This window comes from Myzus persicae, unplaced genomic scaffold (genome assembly GCF_001856785.1).
Source record: "Myzus persicae strain clone G006 unplaced genomic scaffold, MPER_G0061.0, whole genome shotgun sequence".
In the NCBI taxonomy this organism is placed as follows: domain Eukaryota; kingdom Metazoa; phylum Arthropoda; class Insecta; order Hemiptera; family Aphididae; genus Myzus; species Myzus persicae.
Window position 1 is genome coordinate 37325 of NW_019102373.1, and position 23414 is coordinate 60738.

The window sequence follows — 23414 nt, forward strand, 5'->3', positions numbered from 1 at the left end:
AGTAATTTCACTAAAATTGCTTGGGTAAAATGAAACTAGTAGGTAAGTTGTTTTACTGTAATTTGAATATAATAATAAGTTATATACGAAAAGAAAACAAATTTTCAAAATAATTATTTTGATTAAATGTGTACCTAAATGTAGTATTAATAGATTCCATTAATTGAGATTTTAATGATAGTGAGTTATGGATGCAAAAATTGATTGTGTATGCATATTCTTTTAACTTAATCAAATTAACCAAGAGCCAAATAGAATAAGTAGATACTATATTTGCTCACCAATTTGTGAACTCTGTAGATTTGAATCACAGAAAAAAGCCCAAGAAAAAAAGTTCATCGAAAAAAACCTAGAAAAAAATATAACTGAAAAAATCCCAAACAAATAAACACTCCATGGAAAAAAATTAACAGAAAAAAATTTTAATACAAATATGAACGTATGCATACATAATATATTGTGTCTTAAGTTATAATAAATATTTTTAAATGTTTTTATACTGAGTCATCAGATAGTTAATGATATAACACAGAATCCACAGTCAAAATACCTATCAGTCTTAAGTGTGTACTACATTTAAACAACAATTACACAACTTTGAAAATAATAATATAATAAGTCAATACAAGACAGGCGGTAGACGGTAGTACTTATGATATTGGTTCTTTACTCAAGTTTAATATACAAGCAGAATGGACACACACCAATGGGCCTACTATTTTTTTTTAAATTCATATCAGTAACATCAGCTAATAGGTAGTCCTTTAGTTATTATTATTTATGATCATTATCTGTTATCTATATTATGTACTTTTAAGTATAATTGTATTATGCTTTATCAAACAATTATAATCAACGAAGTATGTTAACATATAAAATAGTACTATTGTATAGCACTCTCGTAGACTTTTATTTCCGTTAGATTTTTTTTCCTAGACTTTTTTCCGCCTACCTGTCAATTTACTTTATTCAGTTTAGGTTTACACTGTTTACAGTACAGTATCTATATGGAATACGGTCTGAGACCAATTAAATAATATAGTTAATTATAGGTAGACAAAGACAATACCAAAAATCAAAAAAAATCGATTAACATAATAGTTCAATAATGAAATGGTCAATTGGTGTTAACTATATTGTGAATACCATCACCATCGTTAAATTGGTAAAATATTATATTATTTATTCTATATTTTGTTTAAATATTAAATAAATATACCATATTAAATTTATAAGTTCATGTAAAATTTTTGAGTCTTAATTATTTCATCTAATATATATATTTGTATCATAAACTTAATAATAATAATAAAACCATGATATTCTAACTGTGAAAGTAGTTCGATAGTAAACTAATAAATTGCTGACATAGGTACATAGTTGTAGTTATTCAAAATTACAACAATTTAAAATTTATATTTAAGTGTTATAAAAAACACATGAGAACTTAAAGACTGTTAACAATTTATTGTAATTAAATAACATTTTATTGTGAGATTACAAAACAATATATAATCGCCTAGGACTTAGCGCCATTTTATAATTAATTACATCCACATCGAGAAGATGTCCCAATGAATGGACATCAATGCCAGTCAATTAGCCTATCCTAAATACAGTGGTACAACTAGACCTCTAAAACGCAGGGTGCTAAATCAGTAAATACATCACAGAGTTGTTTGTGGGGGGGAGCCCCCCCCCCCCGCTGCATCTAAACCTACAATACTCGATAAATCAACATTTTAAAATACATATTAACACACTTCACATAAATAAAAGAAAATAAATTAATAATTCTCTTTTTTTTCTACAACATCAATAATATATTGGTACATTTTAATTTCATAATATTGTTAATAAATAACTAAGATATCATACTACATTTTAAATCAGCATAATTTTTCTGGGTTTCATGAAGTATAAATAATTCCGCAACTATGTAATGTGAAATAGTTACAGAAAAGTTCATCGACGGCCATATGAATTATAGATCAAACAGATGCCAATGATGTATCCTGCTATTTGTTTTCACATAAACTGTCCATTATAATATACATATAACAAGTTAAACACAAAACTGCCGTTAGATTTAAATAAATTTACCCAAAAATACATAATAATAAATAAAATACAATATTTTAACCTGACCATTAATGCTCAATGTTATGATATCATATTATTGTATTTCATAGTCAATACACTCTAAATTGAACGAGTAACGTTAAATTGTATATTGCTAATATATTCATGTAACTATATCATAATTGTATGGTTACACATAAATATATGTTAAATAAATTAACTATTTATTTGATGCTGGACCACATAATATTATTATGCGTAATCCATAGTGTATCTATGCAGTACAAATATTTTAGTTTTTTTACAACAACGAAAAATGCTATGCATTTGGATTCAATCGCATGATATTTACATCTATTTTGTTAACTATTTGCAATACTAATAATGGCCAAATAATACGGATTTCATCGGTTAAACAGTAGGTGTACCGTACTTTTAGGCGTTAGAAAAATAACGTAGGGTAGGTAAGAACAAATGCGGGCGGTGGATAATTGTTGTCGTCTCAACCGCGGAAGACCTATGCTGTAGTATGGCCTATCATGTGCGTGAAGTTGGCCGCCCCACCATGACCAATTTATTTGAAAGTTATGTTATCATTTTGCAAATTGGTTTTCAGATATTGCAAATAAATTACCTACAAGGTATGAAAAATATAAGATGGGGGGCAACTTCACGCTACACCCCCTTTTGAGCTGCGTAATGAAATGTGCTGCTAACATTTTGCAAATAGCCGATAACTTGTTTATAATTTGATTCCAAAAACCATACCAATCAATGGTGTTTATACGTAGGTGTAGTTTATAGTATAATTTAAAATTATATTATGTAGGTAATACACAATTGAAATATACTACTTACAGAAGTATTTTATAGAATATATCGGGCTACTATTTAATATAAATTTAATATAGAATAATTGTTTTTTACCTTTATAGCCTTAATACATGGTAATAATATTACAATAAACATAAATAAATAATTTTTTATATATTTATTTATTAATTTTTTTTACTCTATATTTGTAGGAACATAACATGGGTATAAATTATTTAATTTTTATTTAAAGTTAATGAATTATAATTTTATATTCCTATGATAAATGTGGTAGATAGTAAATATTATTAGCTATATGCCTGAAAAACATGAATACGTTCTCACGCACCAACATGATGTTGGTCTCAAGGTTACTCGTAAGTCGTATTGCCGTATTATATTCTTTAATGGTCTAGACGCTTTATATGTCCACTTTTCTAAGCCAGCTAAAGACAAAAATTTACAAATATGAAAAATAAACTTGGGTTAAAAAACACTCAACTATAAAAACTAAGTGATAAAAGATGGATTTGTAGATTTAAAAGCTGCAATGCACTTATACAAAATTACAAATCTATTTTAATGACTTTGGATGATGAGATACTTGAACGAAAATCAAAAGAAGTGGCGCAAGCAATTGGTAAGTTATTTAAATAGTTTAACTATGAGTTACATTGTTCTTATTTTAATGTTAGTACCTATTTCATTATTTTCATTATAGGAGTCGGTCATTTTTTTTATTAGAGAATATACAATCTATACCCAAAGGCCAAAGGCATAATAAGAATATGTGCTACCTACATAATACAGTCAAATTCGCTTATAACGATGCCGTATATAACGATATTCCGGGTAAAACGATCAAAAGCAATGTATTTGGTTGGTTTTATATGTTATGTGTACTACTTTTATTCGTATATAACGATATCGGTTATAACGATAATCCGGATATAGCGATGTTATTTTAAAACGAAAATTTGTTTTTATAATCACCTATAGCGATTATTAATACAGTATTGTAGTAGTAAATTTGATTTCGACCAAATCGATATGACTTAATCTTATCTGTAACAGATAATGTGTCTTGTGCGACCGTACTGTATACAGCATACGTTTCTTACTCGTTTAGTCGCCGTTTTGATTGCTATCCGTTTAGACACGTTCTGAATTCCGTAGTTAAAAATGTCAAATAAAAGAAGACGCTGTTTCACTATTGCTGAAAAAGTGAAAATAATTGAACGTTTAGAATGTGGTGTTTCTAATAAAGATCTTTGCCAAGAGCTAGGAATTAGTCAATCAACACTATCTACCATATGGAAATCAGAAGACCAAATAAAAAGCGTTTTTCAAAAAGACGTGACATCTAACAAAAGGTTAAAATGTAGCCAACATCAAGACGTCGAACTGGCTCTCTTGGAATGGTTCAAAATACAACGATCTAAAAATATTCCAATAAGTGGTCCGATACTTCAAGAAAAAGCGACCGAATTCGGGAAGCGTTTTAATAAAATCGATTTTCAATGTTCTTCTTCTTGGATTACCCGTTTTCGTCAAAGACACAATATCGTTTTTGGAAAAATAAGTGGAGAATCGTCAAGCGTTCCTGTTGGTGTTTCGGAAAATTGGCTGGAACACGTTTGGCCTAATTTGCGTAAAAATTATGCAGATTGTGACATTTATAACGCTGATGAAACTGGATTGTTTTATCGTCTAACACCATCTCAAACATTACGTTTTAAAGGGGAAACATGCAGTGGTGGTAAATTATCTAAAGAGCGACTCACAATTCTTGTAGCCTCTAATATGACTGGTTCTTACAAACAAAAATTGTTAGTAATTGGAAAATCTAAGACTCCGAGATGTTTTAAAAATGTCAAAAACTTGCCAGTCGACTACAAAAGCAATAAAAAAGCATGGATGACCGGTGACATATTTTCCGACTGGTTAAAAGATGGTTAAATTTATATAAATACCTTGAATGTTAAAATACATATGTAATCTTAAATAACAGTAAAAAATGTGTTTAATAAATCAATTTTTCAAAAAAACTATTTTTTTTTTTTATGATCCGGATGTAACGATGTTCGGTTATAACGATCAGATTCCCTAGGTCCCTAGAAGATCGTTATAAGCGAATTTGACTGTATTTAAAAAAACATGAATAGGGTGAGGGAAGAAACCATCCAATGATCGCCCTTCTTTTTGCTTAAATATATGTGCAACAATATATTTTTTCAAATTATTATTAACATTTTTTTTTTTCGTTATTCTTTAAAAAGATCTCTGCACCGGTTCCTTTTTAATCGTCGTGGAGGGTTTCCAGGAATTGTGCGAGTGGCTAGGTCGGATATCAGAGTATTTGCGCGAGCAGTTTGTTGGAAAAACGTTTGTAATACATTTCAGCTTCTTCGTATATATTATGCCGTATGGTTTTCATGTTTAAGTCAGAGTGAAGAGTATAAATAGAGATATAAGGGGGAGCATTGGTGATGGTGCGTAAGATTTAATTTTGAACAGTTTGTATTTTATTGAGATTGGATTTTTTGGCATTGCCCCACAGTTGGAAATTATAATATTCTTTAGTAAATTAACAACCGCATACTAATTTTGAAACTATTGATTTGGTCATATACCTACACATAACGTCTCATTCTCATACTCTCATGCACACGCGATATTGGCATATTGCACTTGCGCGCAGACGCCAGACAGCCCGACGTCTACTATTGACGATCGTGTTGGTACGGCTGGGTTCTCACCACTTCCACACGACAACACCGCTATCACAATATTATTATTCCCAATACGACAATTTTATTATAATACAATACCCACCACCCACCACCCACCACCAATACGTTCAGAGTCGGACACCGACACACCGTCGCGTGATCGGTGCCACTACCCATTACCCACCAACCACTACCAGTCGATCATCGGTGGCGCAGGCTCCGTCGCACTGATAACACAATGACTTATCACCCTCCCACCACGGCCACCAGCAGGCTGACCTTGGTCGGTTGATAATCCGTGTGGCGCTGTCGCAATACTCACAGGTGTGAGCCGTGAGGCGTTCGCTGTTTACTGTTTAGTGTTCTGTCTTCTGTGCCGAGCGCTTGAGAGTCAGCTCTGTCTGGGAGTGCGTTTGCCGGTCACATTTTCACAACCTCGGCGACAAGGCTATGAGCAGCAAGTGTCTGTCCTCGAACTCTCCAACGACATATCCATTCATCAATCCAGTATTCCAGTCGTGTTCCAGGTTCCGACACAGCGAGTGGTAAGTTGTCACCTTGACGCAGTTACAACCGAGTACCTAGGTATTCGTGCTTTTATTATTCTAGGTTTACCCTTGTGAACTTCTATTGATTTCAATTGACCCATCGTATTAATTATTACCAGGATTATTACTCAATGATTGGGTAGAATTTTCGAATAGTCGATTGGTTGTGTTCTCGTTTCTTTCAATTACTATTACAGTTATTTCTGCACTCTACTCTTACTCTAAGGTGTTAATTTAGTCTGCTGTACTCGTCAAACTCGCCTGCATTTCATACAGGTTGGGGGAAAATGGCTTTATATACTTATCCCAATTGATTGGTTAGTCTGTAATAGTGACTTGTGTTGTACTTTATATCTCTCGTATTGTAGATAAATTCTTGTGAATAATTAATACCATAATGTGAATTAATGTATTGATATTGTATTAATGATCTTGATCTTAACATTACCTTGATTGTGTAGTTTTGTGTAACTCAATATTACCCATACGTAACCTGACCTACTGTTTGTTATCTGTGTTAGGTACCCATACCTGACTTAATCTGTCAACAAATGCAAATTATGTAAAACAATGATATCAACAGAATTTACCTATTATTACAATTTAATCTCATTATGGGTACCTAGTTAGATTCAATTTATTTATAGAACCTTAAACCATTGCATTATAAGATAAATGTAGGTATACATTTCTTATTTAGGTATACTTTTCTGACGTAAGCAAGGTTCAATTTATACTTACATTTACACATAGCAGTATACAATTGTGATTAGCAATACGTAGGTACATACTATAATTACAGCAACTGAGATTATTTAACATTAAACATACTACCTATATATGTACCGAGGTATGTACCCATAGTAATGCTGAATAGGTATAAGTTATTTATCTATAATAATATGTGTGTTGACAATGCCTAGTTGATAACTTACCTACTGAACATATTTTAGATAATATTTGTCATAGAAACTAATTATAAATTAATCAATATTACTGAACATTAGTTATGTAGTTATTTACTTGTTTAAATAGTATCAACTTCAGGCATTCTAAATTAAATAACCAATTATATAATTTAAATTATCTTTTTCTTCTTCAAATTTTCAAATTTTTTTTTAACTCATTTAGGTAGGCTAAAGCCATTTTATAGGCCACATTGAACTCTATTTTTTGAATATTTTAATCTCAACCTTTATGGAATCTCTTTAAAAATAATACAATCTTTGCTTTTTTCATAAATTACTTTATACTTAGGTTACATTATTTGAAATAGAATAAAAGATTGAATGGAGTCAATGTTGCCAGTTGGAAATCTTCTTCTTTCAGATAAAAAATAGTTATCCAAATCAGACAATTCAACAAAGCCTTATAATTTTTCATGCGAAGTCATTTTTTTTTAATAATACACCATATCAACCCCCTTCTCTCCTAAGCTGGGGACTTACTAGTTTATAAGATACTTTTAATAATTATAATGGCCAATAGATATACATGTACTCTATCCAGCTAGACAAATATAGTATCAAACTGTTTGTATATTTCTTATTTTTCTTATTTTGTTCTACATTCTGTGTTCTAATGAATGATTTCAAGAAATAAGCATTATTAGTTATTTTCTAGGGCTGGGATTTTGATGCACGTTGCACTGTTTTACAAAGTTTACTGTATGATGCTCATATTGTCACAAATTGTTTTATGTACTTTTGATTTTTGAATGAGTTTATTTTGAGTCATTTTTGAATTTTTGAAATTATTTAGGACATTAAATACCCAGCCCTAATTATTACCTAACTACTTGAGAGTTGAAACATTTGATCAAATTATGACTTGTACAGTATAATTTTTTTATCGTCACCAATAATTGAAGTTAGATACTGAGACATCGAGTAATTAAATTATGAAATACTTAACATAAACAAAAGAGTTTTTAAATTTATTTTTTAACTAAAAATAATCAAACTTTTCACTCATACTCTAAATTTAGTCTCTATTTTCACCAAACTAACTTCCAACTTAGTTAGACACGTTTGGAATATTTCAGAAACTAACTCATATTCTAACATAATTAGTTTTTGTATTAAAGTAACTTAACTTTAACTAGTTGAACAAATTAACAAAATTACTAACTTTCCCAGTTTTGTAAATGGGTATTGTAAATTGGTGGAAAAGTATAACAATTACGGCGGTAACTAAAATATAATTTTCAAATTGTATAGAATTTTGAAAAATCTTTAAAACAAACTCTGGGCCTCTTAATAAAAATAAGAAATAAAGCATAATATACTACTAGGTAGTGATGAGTAGAAAAACAAATTGGTAGAAATTATTGAATTACCTACTTATTCATGTTAATATATCCATAGTAATTTTTATAATTGTATGATTTTTTTAAACTTGTTATGTAACTGTAATTCTATAATGATTATACCTGGTGTGATTTAACATATGAATAAATAATACCTGTCATATCTATTTGTATAAAAAAAGAGTAATATGTGTTTAGTTTAATAAAATTATATATTCATAGATTATATAGGATTTTTCTATGTTTAACAGTTGTTATAAATCATTTTTTTTTTTTGCAGATTGTTTGTTTTGTTTTTGAAACACTCGAGTCACTATGAAGGTCAATTTTTACACCTTTATATGTTAAAATTACGTCTTGTATCAACACATTTCCTTAAGCAGCCATAAAAGCATTAAAATGTGCCGTGATTGGGATATGATTATCTAATTTTTATATTGATATAAATTTGAATTTATAAACTGTGTCAAGCTGTTGAAATTACTGCAGTGGTTTGCAGTAAGTAGTTTGTTATTGTAGTAATTTGAATAGTTGTTCACTAATTGTGGTAACAAATATTCTTATTTTCAGGGATTTACCCAGAGTTTGAATTGTATGAAAATGAAACTAACTTTGTGTTGTACCGACACACATATGCTTAGTAAGCAGGTAAAATATTTTCTTTGTTCGTATTTAATATTATTGAATCACGCAATTTTTTTTTATAATTAAGCAACAATTTGCAACCTTGGGAAATCTTCCATTTACAGACTAGTACATTTGTGTATGATTAATGGTTGATTTTTTTTTGTAAAATATGTGATTTAAAAACATAAAAAATTGTTTTTAACCTTTTTAAGGACATTATAATTAATTGATTGTATTAATTCAGTAACTATATTTTGGTAAAACATTTCATTAAGTATATTTAATATTTATGTTTAATAAGAAAAATCTTATTTAAATTCAATTTTAGTTATTAAATTATTTATTTTAATTATATTTTTGCATTTTGCCCAATTACAGTATATAGTATTTCTAGTTACTACTTCACTCAAATTAACAGTGAATAAAGGAAATAGTATATTATACATATAATATTAAGAAAAAAAAATACAAACAAATCTGTGAAGTTTTACAAATTATAATTTAACTAAGTAAAAATAGAGAAAATGGTCTGAGTTTGGAATGTACATACTATAAACTTTATATACATTGTATTCTAGCCTTAATCTTTAATAGATTGTTACACTTAATCCCATTGAATACTCAATTTAATTAATTACAGGTTGAAACAAAATTTGAGATGTTATTAGAAGAATATAATTCAGAAAAATTGATTTTGATTGGTATGCCGTTGGAAAAATTGCCATTGAATCGTGATGGGTTACCACTTATTGTAGAAAATATAAATGATTATATAATTGACAAAGGTATTTATAGTTATATTCTATAGTTAGAATTGATAATTGTTAAACATAATTAAATTTAAATTATAATTTTTGATTATTTAATTTTAAAAAATTTGTTATTTTTAGGATTATATGAAGAATGTCTATTTGATGACGCATATTCAACTAATGGACGTAAAGCCAATATTATAAATGCTTATGAATTAGTGAGTGGTTCAAGGAAAAGTTGTAAAACAATCCTAGATATTGATGCAGTAGATGTTGCATCAGTGTTGATTATGTGGCTTTACTACTTACCAGAACCATTGATATCTTCAACACAATTTTCAATGATTTGTGGTAATTTAATTATTTGTTGTTTTTATTATAAAGTACTTGTTTTATATGCTACTTATATAACATTTAGTAGTATAACGAAAATTTAAATGTTATCTTACATGTTTTACTTAGGTATTTATGTTAATTTACATTTATTTCATAGTTTGACATCATGCCTAAACATATTCTGCGACATATTATTGCTATTTCCAGTAGATTAAAATAATTTTTCCCCAGTACATTTTTTAAAGCAGTTTTCCTCCATATTTTTAAAATATTTTTTTTATGTAGCAAAATAAATGTTTAAATATTTAAAGAAATATATGAAGTTGTTTTAATATTAATACAAATATATTATATAATAACACAATCTTATATGTATAATATATATTGTCCTCTCATTGATACAATAAAAAGTAGTATTATAATAAAAAATCTGTGATTTTCAAAACAAATTTTATACATAAATACATTTTTTTAAATATGGTTGAGGGAAATGTCCTACTTCCCCCCAAAAATAGCTGGGGACAAAACTATCCTACATCCAAATAACTGGTATGAGTAACCTTAAACATGTTTTTCAATGATAAAAAATGAGCACTAGATTATCATCATAAACACTAACCAAATATCCATGGTCGTTGGACACACTGGCCATAATTTAAATTTACACTATTATTTTCAATCTGAATCTGACCATGAATAAACTATTTGTTGGTTCTATATTTCCAGCTAGCAAACGGCCTTGTACTTTCAAATGTGGGTAGCATACTAAATAAATTAGGTTTCATGTATGAACCATATTAAACAAGTGATTACTATTGTTTTAATGTTGGATGAAACTATTGTTTTGTATCCCTGTATTGTTTTTATTTATAAAATACATATAATTATAAAGTTATATCATTTTTATATGACAATAGATCTCAATGTCAATAAAAAATATAGTGAAATTATTAAGTCCATGGACAATATTAGCAGACTAACTTTACAAGGAGTGATGAACATTGTGGATTCTTATGAGAAGCAACACAAGTCATATAAGGAGAAACTAGGAATTCTTTTCACACTGCTTTTGACAAAACACGTAGATATTGTTAGCCAAAATAATTCGTCACAATTTTTGGACAATTTAAAGGTTGTTTTGATGTAAGTTTTATTTTTGTATGTGTATAATTGTTATAAATAGATTAAAAAAAGCATGTTTTAAATTCTAATAAAATAATAAGCCTAATTTACTTGAATTAAGTGATATGCAGTGTGACAGCTTGTAGTGATGAATGGAACACAGGCATAAACACCACTCAAAATATTGCAAAAAGTTATTTTACAGTAAAAGTGCAGTAGAATCCCAATTATCCTTCTACTGATTACCCATTTTTCTCATTTAATCATCAGAAGCCACATTTGAATATAAACCTTGTGCATTACATCATATTTGAGACTTTTCAGAAATTATGTCATTGTACATAATTGATAGATATCATTTTTAAAATTGACAGATAGTTATAACTTATAATCGACTTAAAAAAAATAATTATAAATAATGAACCAATGAGTGATAATAACTAATAATTATGTATATTAATATTATGTTATAATTAAAAAAATAATAATTCATGTTTATGTTTGTTTCAAAATATTTTCACTTTCTTACTAAGCAGTCATTTTGATCATTTGTTAGGGTTCTAGTTCCAAGACTGACGGTTTATTGAGCTTTTACATTACTTAAATTTAATCAATGTATAATATTACCGCATCGTACAGTTTGATTAATACAATCAAAAATAATTTGTTATTGAATACAATGTTCAAAGTGACTCTAGCTTATAATAATATATTCGTTAAGGTCAGTGTTGCTCTACCCAGGCTTAAAACATTTTAATTGTGATCTCAAAAAATGTAACACCAAATAAATAATTAGTCTCATATTGATGGCAACCGTGATATTTGGTAGGGGGTCTCCTAATCGAAAATGATTTATTTGATGCATCTAAAACGGTTGTGCACCACTGGTTAAGATCATTGATATACAGTCCAACTATTTCCAACTTTTTAAACTCTAAGTCATCAATACCTAGAACTTTTTTCCACTCTAGAATGTCCAATTTTTGTATTACTTGATCATTACTTAATAACCAGGGCTCGGGACTTATAGCACTTAAAATCATTCAAATAAAGTGTAAATAACAGTGTTTAAAAACATCATAATAAGCATTCAAATAAGCATTTAAAAAACTTAAATTTAAGCAAAAATATTTATTTGAAAATAAAAACTAAAAAATCTTTATATTACAAAAAAAAAAAATTAAAGTCACTTTCGAGATTTTAAGGTTTTCTAAAAATAAAATGTAAACAATATTTACAAATAATTGGAAAAAAATTAATTAATTAAATACACGGCAAGTTAGATAAGAATTATTTTTAATTATAATTCTATTATAAACAACTTTGCTGAAGAAAACTAGAAAAACTGATCAAAAATAATCATAAAAACTGGAAATTAGCATATATTTTTTAAATCGCTGAAAAAAGCAAAAAAAAGCACTTTCAAATTGCATAATTGAACGTGATGTAATATGACATACACTTCCATAGCGATTTGCTAAATTTTAAGTCAATCCATAAAAATAAGCTAGTGCTCTAAGTCCCAAACCCTGTCAATAACGTTTTGGCCAGTCTCTTCAACTTTGAGATAGCCAAGTCTGACTGTATTGTATAACCCATGATATGGTTTGACAAATAGACAACATATACAGTGATGCTGCTGGCCAAAAACAATTTGGCCTAGTTTTATTTTTATTGCAAGATGTTATCATTCATCATATCTTAGTGTTGCCATTGTTGTCCATGAAAAATAAAGATCATTATCATTATTTTTAAAACAGACAATTAATAGAGAAAGGTCGAACATGTGTTACCGTATAGAGTATATTATATATACTTTGGTGGATCTTGTGTGTCTACTATATAAATACAATACATTGTGATATAAGTATGAGAAATTATTAATTTTTAAATTGTCTTTTTGATTTGTTTGAAAAATATCAGAATGGTAGGGTAGAGGGAATACATTTGTGCATCATCTCCTTAAAACCCCTACTAGCCGCAATTTATAAAGTATATCTATATTATAATAATTATGCATTGCATATTAATTAATTTTTATTGATCAGTTATTTTAAAGTATATATTTCTCAGATTGACAATTTTGAAATATTTAATTAATTAATTAAGCAAATCATATTTATCTATTGAGATTATTAAGTAATTGTATTATTTCATATAAAAAGATTAATAATTGTAATTTAATTTTTGTATAGGAAAGCAGAAGTTAATTATGATGAACCGGAATATAGTATTGGTTTTAATAAAAAAACAGGAAAGATAAAATCTTATTCTAATCAAGATGAAAATGAGTTTAATAAATATAATCTATGTAACAAGAAGAATCTATTTCGGTAAGTTATGTTTAAATTGGATTTTTAATATAAACATTATTTTAAATATAGTATTTCAATCAAATGGGGCAACAAGGTAAAGAGTAGCTTGGGAAATTAGGTTTATTTAAAAATTCAAGTTGACATGTACAGGGAGCTGAATGGCATTTTGTGTTGGTGCTGGTAGCAGGTCGTTCAGTGATGATGGATTACGCCTAAACGCTGTTGTGGATGATGTTGATGCAAAAGTTAAATGTTCAGCTTTGATGAAATCAAGTAGCTGTAATCTGACTGAATTTTTTTCGGAAGAGGACGTTCATTACAACTCATTTATCAATGATTTATCATATGATAAGGTACAATTTAATACAATTTCTATCTACTGAAATAAATGTATTTATTAATAAAATGTTTTAATAATTATTTATATTTTTATTTTATAGAACAATTTGAATACTAAATCAGTTGATAAATTGTCTGATGATAACTTGTATGACAGTTCAGTTTGTGTTACTAATGAGGTAATTTGAAAATTCAAGTAATACAATTTTTTTTAATAAGGTTATTTTTTTTTTTTTTGTAGTTATATAGTTCCCAAATTGATGACATGAGAAGTGTAGAAAGGACCATGCAGATTCATTCCAGAACTACAATGAAACAAACAAAAACTAAATCTATTAAAAATCATGTAGAAAGGGTTTTGAAGTCAGGATTTTTATCAAATGAAGAAAGTTTGCTGTTGAAAAACACATTAGAACTCATGAAGATACTATCAAAAATTAAAAAGTTTGTACTCGAATATAATCTTTTTGAAAAAAATGTTTTGTGACTTAAATTCTTTTTTTTTTTAGTGTTCAAAATCAAATTAACATTCATAGGAGAAATAGAGAAGATGAATTTGGTTGTGAAAATGAAAAGAACAACAAACGTTTTTCAGAATTGCATTTTTTAAACAATCGCCTTGAGCAACTATCTAATCAGAAAAATAATTGTAAGCTTTTATTTTAGGCAAAGATAAACTTATTTGACTGCATAGTGCATACCATAACATATTATTTATTATGATTTATTTGACTAACAATCATTTATTTTTAGATTTAAATAAAACTGGATTATCATATGGTAGATTATACAACCGTACAGTTTTAAATCTTAAAAATGCCCAAAAAGAAGCTTTTAAGGTATTTAATATTGTGAATTTTACGTATCAAACAAAATATTAAATTGTTGTTTCACATTTTAGTTACAAGAAAATGAGAAAAATAACAAGAAAAGTCCAAACGAAAATGTTGATAAATTAATTTCTGATATTTACAACATTCAAATAGTTCTCGATTATTTGGAAAATAATTGTGGTGGTAAAGAGCTGCCATGGAGGTCAAGTAAAGGTTGTCCAGGTCACAAAAGAATGAAAAAAAAACAGGTTAGCTCTATACAAATATTTATGATTGTGAGTAATCACTTGTTCAAAAATAACATTATTTCATAATTTTGTATTTTCAGTTGAACTGTGTAACTGTAGTGTCTGATTTGCAAACAATTGGTGAGCACGAAATCATGGAAACTATAGCCCAACCGTTTTTTAAACAAGTGGAACAGTAACTTGCTCTAATGTTTAGTAAGCTTAAGTCTGTTAAGGAGTGTTAGTTGTCATCTTTTTTTTGTATTTAAATACAAAGTCTTAGTAACAATTTAATTACAATTTAGTTTTAAATGACTGTAAAATGCTATTATAATAATCCTATCTAAAATGCTATCTAATATTATTTGAGACTTATTTATAACTGGTGCCTTTAAATTATTTAACTGATATTTACTAATTAAGAATTATCTTGCATTCTTACTACATATTTTAAACCATATATTTTTTGTACAATTTATGGTCTGTACATTTTTCTTTATATTTACAGAAAAATGAGATATTTTTTTTAAGGTATGAGATTTCTTAAAATTTACCAATATACTTATTTAGAACGAAAAACAGTTGAAGCATTAAGAAATTGAAAAATATTTATTGTTCTGATATGATTGTAATTTTTGGAAAAAATTTATTTTTGATTAATGGATTAGGTCTTGAAGATTGCTCTTCTTTGAACGATTTTATTGTTTCCTAGTATTCATAACAAATATCAAAAATAATAAATAATATATAAGACACGTGAATTTGAAGCAGGACTAATTTATAAGTTTAATAAGTACTACACAGAAAATTAGTTCATATATTATTCAGCATGTTATAAAAAACAATTGTCTGTACAATAAATTATTTAATAAATTATATTTTCAATTTATTAATATTAACATAAATAAACAACAAATAACAATAAACTATATTTTTGAATGTGTATAATATTTAGTTTTTAGATTTCATATCAAAAAATTTGTTGTAAAATTATTTATTTTTCCTCAAATATTATTGATTGTTATTTCATATTTATTGTAACATATAGTCTGATTCTTAATGTTGTAGCTCAACTTATTTTTAAGTTTTAGATTTTTTAATCTAATTGTTATTTCATTTAAATGTAATCACAATCATATAGTTAAGTGAGTTGTTTATTTATTAAAAGGGTTAACCGATATACTTTTCTTAGCATAGAATACTTTTTTGTAAATCCTTGTTAATAGTATTTTAAACACAATTGTATGTTGTTTATAAAACTAATTTTTAAATTTTGTTTTCATCCTACAGATACTAGTAAATATACATAATAATTATTACTAAATATAAATTGACTACTTATTGATAAAAACATCATTGTTAAAATAATGTAAAATAATATACATTAATATGTAAATAGCCGTATTGGAAGTGCGTGCTGTTGGTGACAAATTAAGCTTAATTAGTTACAAATGTTTTCTAGTTAATTAAGTTGGCTGTGGTGTGGGGCCCAGCCCCCCTCCCCCATTTGGAAATGGTTATAACTCTAGTACAGCAAGGTTAAAAATTTCAAAAAGTTGGCTACAAATTAATAGAAAAATTATAAAGTTAAATTCAATCTGATTTAGTTAGCGAAAGAGGGGTTGAGTTGGCCTTTCATTGAGAAACCAGTTTTAACTTCCGAACGGTGAAGTTACGAATTCCAGAGTAAATTACAAATATTTTGGTAGTTGTATGATGAAGTGGTGTTGCTAACTCTACACGTATTGTCCTTATTGGCTATAGCCCTATCTATAACCAACAATTGTCACAATCATTTATGGCCTATGAGCTTGGTAAAATATTTATACTAACCTTATAACAGGAGCTATTCTGAGAAAAGTGGTAAATGCAGATTAATTAATCAAGTTAGTACTTCGGCGGCTCAATAAATGGAATTGCCGGTACTTTTCAAAATAATTAAAAAACTTAAAAAAAAATCATGAGAAATTGGAAATTTTGAACATAACCAAGTTATCTCAGTCAATTTTTTTTTCTAATCTAAAAATAAATAACTGTAAATTATTAAGTGGATTCTACACTACGATTTGTTGTCTCGGTCTTACAAGTGTGTAACACGCCATATTTTACGCTCAGGGGAGTACATTTAGCTCTGTTAGCTTAAAAACTAGAGTGAATTGGCCTGTTACGAAATGTAAAGTTAAGATTATAATGTAAGGCATCTCATGGGTTTTTTTTATTATAATTTAATTTTCAGTGAGTTATTAGTATTTTCAGAAGTACAAACAATTTACAATTTTAAAATATTTGCTTTAAAATTAAAATATAATAAAAATCCTATAATATGTCTTAGATAATAATCTTACCTTTTTAATTTTATAAGAGCTCAATTCACTGTAATTTTTAAACACCGGAACTAAACGTGATCAGCTGAGCGTACTATTTGCTATGTTACACACTTGTAAGATTGAGACAATCAATGTCAGTGTAGCGCCCTCTTAATTTCATATATCAATATAATCAATTATCATTTTATAGATATGAAAGTTTTTAAAAAAAATTGTATTGTTTCGTGCTTTTAAGAGTCATTTGTAAGTTTTGAGAAAATTTTTTAGAATATGTATGAAATAATTTTTCATTTTTAAGAAACAAAATCACAAACATTTATTACACTGTAAGTTGTTCTTACAGAAGTTTATAAATATTGAAAAATTGTCAATATTTTTTGAGTTAAAACCATACAAATATTTATACAATAATTTTTTAGTACTTAATACCTAATACTTGAAAATTAAAAACAACATTTCTCATAAGTTGTCCTTAATGAAAATAAAAAATTAAGGACAGCATACATTTTCTATGTGCATTTTAAGTTCAGATTTTACCAACATTTTATTTTCAAAAATACAAAAACTATTTAACTCTCTTTACTTAAATGATTTTTGTGATTTTCTTATAAATGTAGAAACTTTTGAAATTCTGCTATCAATATCTACTTTAACAATGAAATTTTAATAATATTGTAACTAATTTTAAGTCATTTATATAGGCCTGTTCGGTCTGGCACATGGCAGATAATATTTAGATAAGAATGCTGCGTAAAAAATCACGACTACATCACATAGCAAAGAAAAGAGTAAAGAATAAGAATCGTATTACTTTATGACATATAGTCAATAAGTCAATGTTATCGGTATACCGTCTACGTCCTACAGCATACAGTATAGTATACTATATATTTATCTTAATATTATTATGTGGAAAAGTATAGCTTGTTATTATTTCATAATTGGATCAAAATTCAAACTTGAGAACTTTAATGAGTTGTTATTTATTTTGTTTTTTCAAATGTATTTAAAATACAAATAACAATGTTTTTACATAAAAAAATACATTTAATTAAAATACCTTGCGCATCCTTAGCTGTATAAATATGAATGACACCTTTTTTTCTTATAATACCCATAAAAAAAATGTACGCGCAGTCAAAGCTTGAAAATTAGATACTTGGTTGTTCATCATAAATCATCTTATTAGAATTTTAAACTATCAAAGCTACATTTGTACAATTTTTTTGAAGAAATTGTATGTTGTTTTTCCAAAAATATTAATTGTTGAAACTTGTTGCCATTACATGTACATTTATTTTCTATGTATAATGTAATTTTCAACATATTTAGACTAATTTTAAGTTATTATTCTACAAAATCTGTTCATACTGTATGAGTCATTCTATTTTTTTGTATGAGATGTGTTTATTGACATATGAAAAGTAGTATAACATTTGTACAATGAACAAGATTTCATAGAACAAATTGCAAATAATTTATAATTTGTAAATTATTGACTTTGTTCTAATGTATTTTACATATTATTTTAAAAAATATTTCAATATTTTATCATGAAAAAAAATTGTCAAAAATACATTTTCAAAAAAGAATAAGGAAACTACAGATGTATGAGTTTTAAGTGAAAATAAAAGTGTATATTACACAATACAAAATAAATGTTTAAATAAATTCTACAGACTTATAAAAGTTTGAGTTTTTTGAATCTATAAAATGATAAAGTAAAATAGTGGGTCGTAATTGCTGCAATATTCTAGGATCATTTTTTTTTGATAGACAAGGGATTTAATTTAGGTAATATACTAACATTATGTTCTCAATAATTGAAACACTTTTATTTGGATACATATATTATAATTATTCTGTAAAATATAAATAAAAACACAAGTATAATAGCGGTTTCTTTGAAAACATTTTCAACAGTCTTTATATTTTAAGTTATGTTTACACGCTAAAACATTAAGTAGACTAGAGTGTACCGTTACAATATGAGTATAAAAAAAAATTTACACATTACTCTTACGACATTTGATTTTAAGTAAAGATAGTTATACATAATTTTATAATAGAAAAATGTAATTAATTCTTAAAGAATTATAATATTACCAAGTAAACAATATTATATACTTATTATTATTAGTCAAAATATACAAAATAATACAAAGGTAATAATTAATAAATTATATAATACATTATTTGTGTATGTACAATAAAAACACTTATGTACATCTGACAAGTAATAATAATATAAGTAGAAAGTTATAAATAGGTACAAGAAAAATTACTATTTCAACAACGTCACAACTCTAACAAAATTAACACAACCATATTACAGTTAATAAGAATTCAATGGTTCACTGGTGTTTTCACCCGTGATTTAAAAGCAAAACGTTTCCTATTCCCAGACATGAATGAATTTGTTGAACACGGCAGATGGAGTATACACAAGAAAAATTAGTTTGAACAAACAATAAATGTATGGCACGAATAAAACTTGGCTTGTGGAAGACGGTTAATTATGAATTCTTGTGATGTTACAGAAGAATATGATCAAATAATTGTTTTAATATTGAACACGAGCAACACCTGTAACGTAAGCGATTGCCATAGTTAATACAGTGGAATTTCGATATTTAAATGCAATTTTTAATTCAATGTCTTATAAATAATTTGAAGCAATCTATTTGTCATAATGAAATTGGTGTTTGGTGTTTGAAGTTTGAATTATTGAAGTACGATTGTTGTTTGCGCATCCATAAACAGTGTCATGAATATTGCTCATAGAATGATAAATGACAATGTTAATGTTTAAGTGTTTAATTGTTAATAATCACCTAGTACATGCCAATTAATTTTTTACACCATATTTTTGTAAAAGAATTAAATTTTTCATTAACTTATAAATTATAATAATTACTTGAATGTTTACAAAAAAAGTGTTTATGGTTAAGTGTAATTCATAAAGCAAATTTCTTCTCTAATATTAATCACATTTAAATTAATTAAAAATTAAATGAAATTTTTATAAGAAAAAAGAAAACACGTTATTTATAAATAGCAATATATGTTGAATAAATAATTATTAACACTAACTAAATTTGTTGCCTTTAGATGAAATTAACTTTTATGAATACAAAATTCTGTAATTTAACAACTAGATTAAGCATAAAGCAAATATTATTTTAATATTTGTACAACACATCAATTGTCGAATTATGATTTTATGAAAATTTACATTTATATATTATGTTGTAATTGATCAGAGAAATGCAATCAGATAGTCAACTATATGTTGTAATATTTGATATTTATGTAAGGAGATTTCTACATGAGAATAGACTTTAGTGACTCATATGTTGACTGGCCTACAAGTGGATGACACATTTGACGAACCTGTGCGATCAGATTGACTTCCAGGGCGCACCATTGAGTATGTCATGGTGGGTGCTGCCGATACAGACATGGCTGCCCATTGCCTGAGTCGAGAGTGGATTTCTGTGAAATTAGGTCGTCGTACAGGTGCATCGTGCCAACACTCCATCATAAGCGAGTACATTCTTGATGGACATTCTTGAGGACACGGAAGTAGTTGACGTGAACGAATCATTTCAATTACTTCCTGATTGCTATATCCATAATATGGCTAAAGAATAAAATAACATAATGGTTTACAATGGTAATTATTTTTAACAAAGATGAAAATATTTACTTGTAAACCATAGCTGTAAACTTCCCATAATACTACACCAAAACTCCAAACATCAGATTCGGTTGTAAATTTACCATACAGAATTGATTCAGGTGGCATCCATCGAACAGGTAATAACGATTTTGATTGTACTCTGTAAATGCAAAATTAGAAATATAATAATTGCTTAAAATTAAACAATATCTTAATAATTTTTTTAAGTATTTAATCAATTTTAAGACTTAATAGTTAGGTAAAATTGAAATTTCTTAATTTCAAAAAATACATTTCATAGGAATTTAATTTAAAATAATATCCTGAACAAGACAGATCAATTATTGTTTATTACACAGAACATAATATATTTTTAGTACTATTTTACTAATTAAAATATAATTAATTACAAAGAAGAAACATTCATTTTGTCATTTGTATTAACTGCTAATAAGTGTAAAATATTTTATTTTGTTTAAAAAATAATGTAACTTTAGGAGATTTATTCATTAAATATGGAATAAAATGAATGAATATTTGAAAATAAAAAGCGCATAATATAAAATATCACAATGTATAATGAATAAACCTTATAAATATATACAATATCAAACCTGTAATAATCAGACGAATAAATGTCCCTTGAAAGACCAAAATCTGATATTTTCACTGTAAGATTTTCAGCGACTAAACAATTTCTAGCAGCTAAATCTCTGTGCACATAATGATGGCCACATAAGTATTCCATTCCTATATACAATGATGATATAATAATTAAATGCATTCACTAAAATATATTATACTCTGCCCAGTGAGAAAACACAAGGATTCTGTTTATACACATGTGACACTGCCATTGAGATTGATTTCCACCACTTTGGCAAAGTGTCATGTGGGAATGCTCAGAAAAACTGATTTTTGCTAGGCCTCAGAGTGTTCTCTAGCTAGACAGAGTATAGCTACAAGTAATAACGATAATTATAGTAAATAATACTAACCTGAAGCTATCTGGGTAGCAATATACATGAAGTCTGCTTGGTTAAGTGGTGGTGCTATTGGGGAGTTAGGTGAATGTGGAGAACGGGCCATAAGGAATTCATGTAAGTCACCACCAACCATATATTCAAACAATAAACATGCTGGACGTGAACACATGCCTACCAAGCAAACCACATTTGGATGTCGTAGTTCTCCCATTAAATCAGTTTCACGTTTAAAGTCTGCTGCAGTCTTAGCGCTTGCACCTTCTTTTAATGTCTTAATGGCTACCATAATTATGGTACCCATATCGTTAGCCACTTGACCTTTGAAAACTTTTCCTATTTAAATATTTTATGAAATTAAATTCATATTTAATTAAGAATAAATATATATGTAAATAATTTAATATATTTGAAATGAAAATACATACCAAAAGCACCTTCACCAATTTCTTGTAAAAATGTAATTTCACCCAAAGCATATTGTCTAACTTTACAGTACTTATCAGATTTTTGACTTGAAGCACTCGAGCCTGGTATTAGCGATGATAATTCTAGACCATTTGTCTTACCTTTTACAATGTCTTGCTGTAAATAAAAATTAAAAATATGTTATATGTTGATATGCATGTTTTTATTGTATTCAACTACTTTTTGATTTGTGTAAGGTGGCAGTCTACGGCGTATTGCTGAATTCCGTCGCTTACTTTTTCTTCGAATACAGCAAATTACCATTATCACCAGTACAACAAATAAAGAAATACTGACTGTGCTTACGATGAAAATTGGTAATTGAAGAGTTCTCACTAATCATAACATGACAATTTTAAATAAAACCATTTGCTATTTTTCCTCTATAAAATAACTCACTGCAATGTGGTACATCACATATCACTTTTTTCATTTGCCCTGTGTCTGGCATTTCAACAACACACCAAGGTTCACTTTCTTCAGATCCTGGATTTCGGCAGAAACGATGACCTCCCTGTAGTTCCTTATAATCAGATGTTTTTACAATTAATTGCTGACTCCAACGGACACACGATAGATTTTGATATGATGATATTGTGCCACGATATGATACTCCTAGTCCCCAATAACACTTTTCATCTGAAAAACAAAAATAAATTCATAAAATGTGCTAATTAATAATAGTTTACAGTCTATTTGTTTTTTACCTTCGTTAACTTCTGGTTTTTCAATACCAAGTTCAAAACAATCAGTTTTTGGTAAAGAAGAACAGTTAGGTAAATTAACAAAACGCCCAAGCAAATGATGTTTTTTGGCGATTGCATGCTCTTGACTACAAATGTCGTTTTCCAATAGTTCACAGTCCTGCATCAATAATTGTATAAATAATATAAAAGCTGTTCGGTATTGAATTAGATAAA

The 23414-nt window shown here is 27.5% G+C and overlaps 3 protein-coding genes across 5 annotated transcripts in view; 2 read left to right on the plus strand and 1 right to left on the minus strand.

Annotated features, from left to right (window-relative positions):
* The first annotated feature begins 4077 nt into the window (after positions 1 to 4077).
* LOC111031972 (tigger transposable element-derived protein 4-like) lies at positions 4078 to 4854 on the plus strand. Its single transcript, XM_022312123.1, has one exon. The coding sequence runs from the start codon at positions 4078 to 4080 to the stop codon at positions 4852 to 4854; it is 777 nt and encodes a 258-aa protein (XP_022167815.1).
* A 975-nt stretch (positions 4855 to 5829) lies between these two features.
* LOC111031968 lies at positions 5830 to 15910 on the plus strand. Of its 2 annotated transcripts, none has more exons than XM_022312120.1 (14): positions 5830 to 6172; positions 8764 to 8981; positions 9054 to 9131; positions 9751 to 9895; positions 10001 to 10213; positions 11116 to 11341; positions 13516 to 13653; positions 13823 to 13988; positions 14076 to 14153; positions 14216 to 14418; positions 14484 to 14623; positions 14728 to 14813; positions 14876 to 15055; positions 15136 to 15910. In XM_022312120.1, exons 3-14 carry the CDS (start codon positions 9078 to 9080, stop codon positions 15232 to 15234), a joined length of 1728 nt encoding a protein of 575 aa, XP_022167812.1. In that variant the 5' UTR covers positions 5830 to 6172; positions 8764 to 8981; positions 9054 to 9077; the 3' UTR covers positions 15235 to 15910. The 2 variants fall into 2 exon arrangements, with proteins under 2 accessions (XP_022167812.1, XP_022167811.1); XM_022312119.1 differs by having other exon boundaries at positions 5831 to 6172; positions 13820 to 13988.
* A 3719-nt stretch (positions 15911 to 19629) lies between these two features.
* Positions 19630 to 23414, minus strand: part of LOC111031975 (tyrosine-protein kinase transmembrane receptor Ror-like) — a 73668-nt gene continuing 69883 nt past the window's right edge. The window contains exons 8-16 of one of the 2 annotated variants that reach the window (XM_022312127.1): positions 23202 to 23358; positions 22894 to 23133; positions 22675 to 22829; positions 22455 to 22611; positions 22042 to 22362; positions 21658 to 21793; positions 21071 to 21203; positions 20755 to 21004; positions 19630 to 19947 (exon numbers count right to left, since the gene is read on the minus strand). In XM_022312127.1, the coding sequence (XP_022167819.1) occupies positions 19925 to 19947; positions 20755 to 21004; positions 21071 to 21203; positions 21658 to 21793; positions 22042 to 22362; positions 22455 to 22611; positions 22675 to 22829; positions 22894 to 23133; positions 23202 to 23358 (1572 nt within the window). In that variant the 3' untranslated portion in view covers positions 19630 to 19924. Of the gene's footprint in view, positions 21005 to 21070; positions 21204 to 21657; positions 21794 to 22041; positions 22363 to 22454; positions 22612 to 22674; positions 22830 to 22893; positions 23134 to 23201; positions 23359 to 23414 lie in introns of both variants that reach the window. The other variant, XM_022312126.1, reaches the window with a different exon arrangement.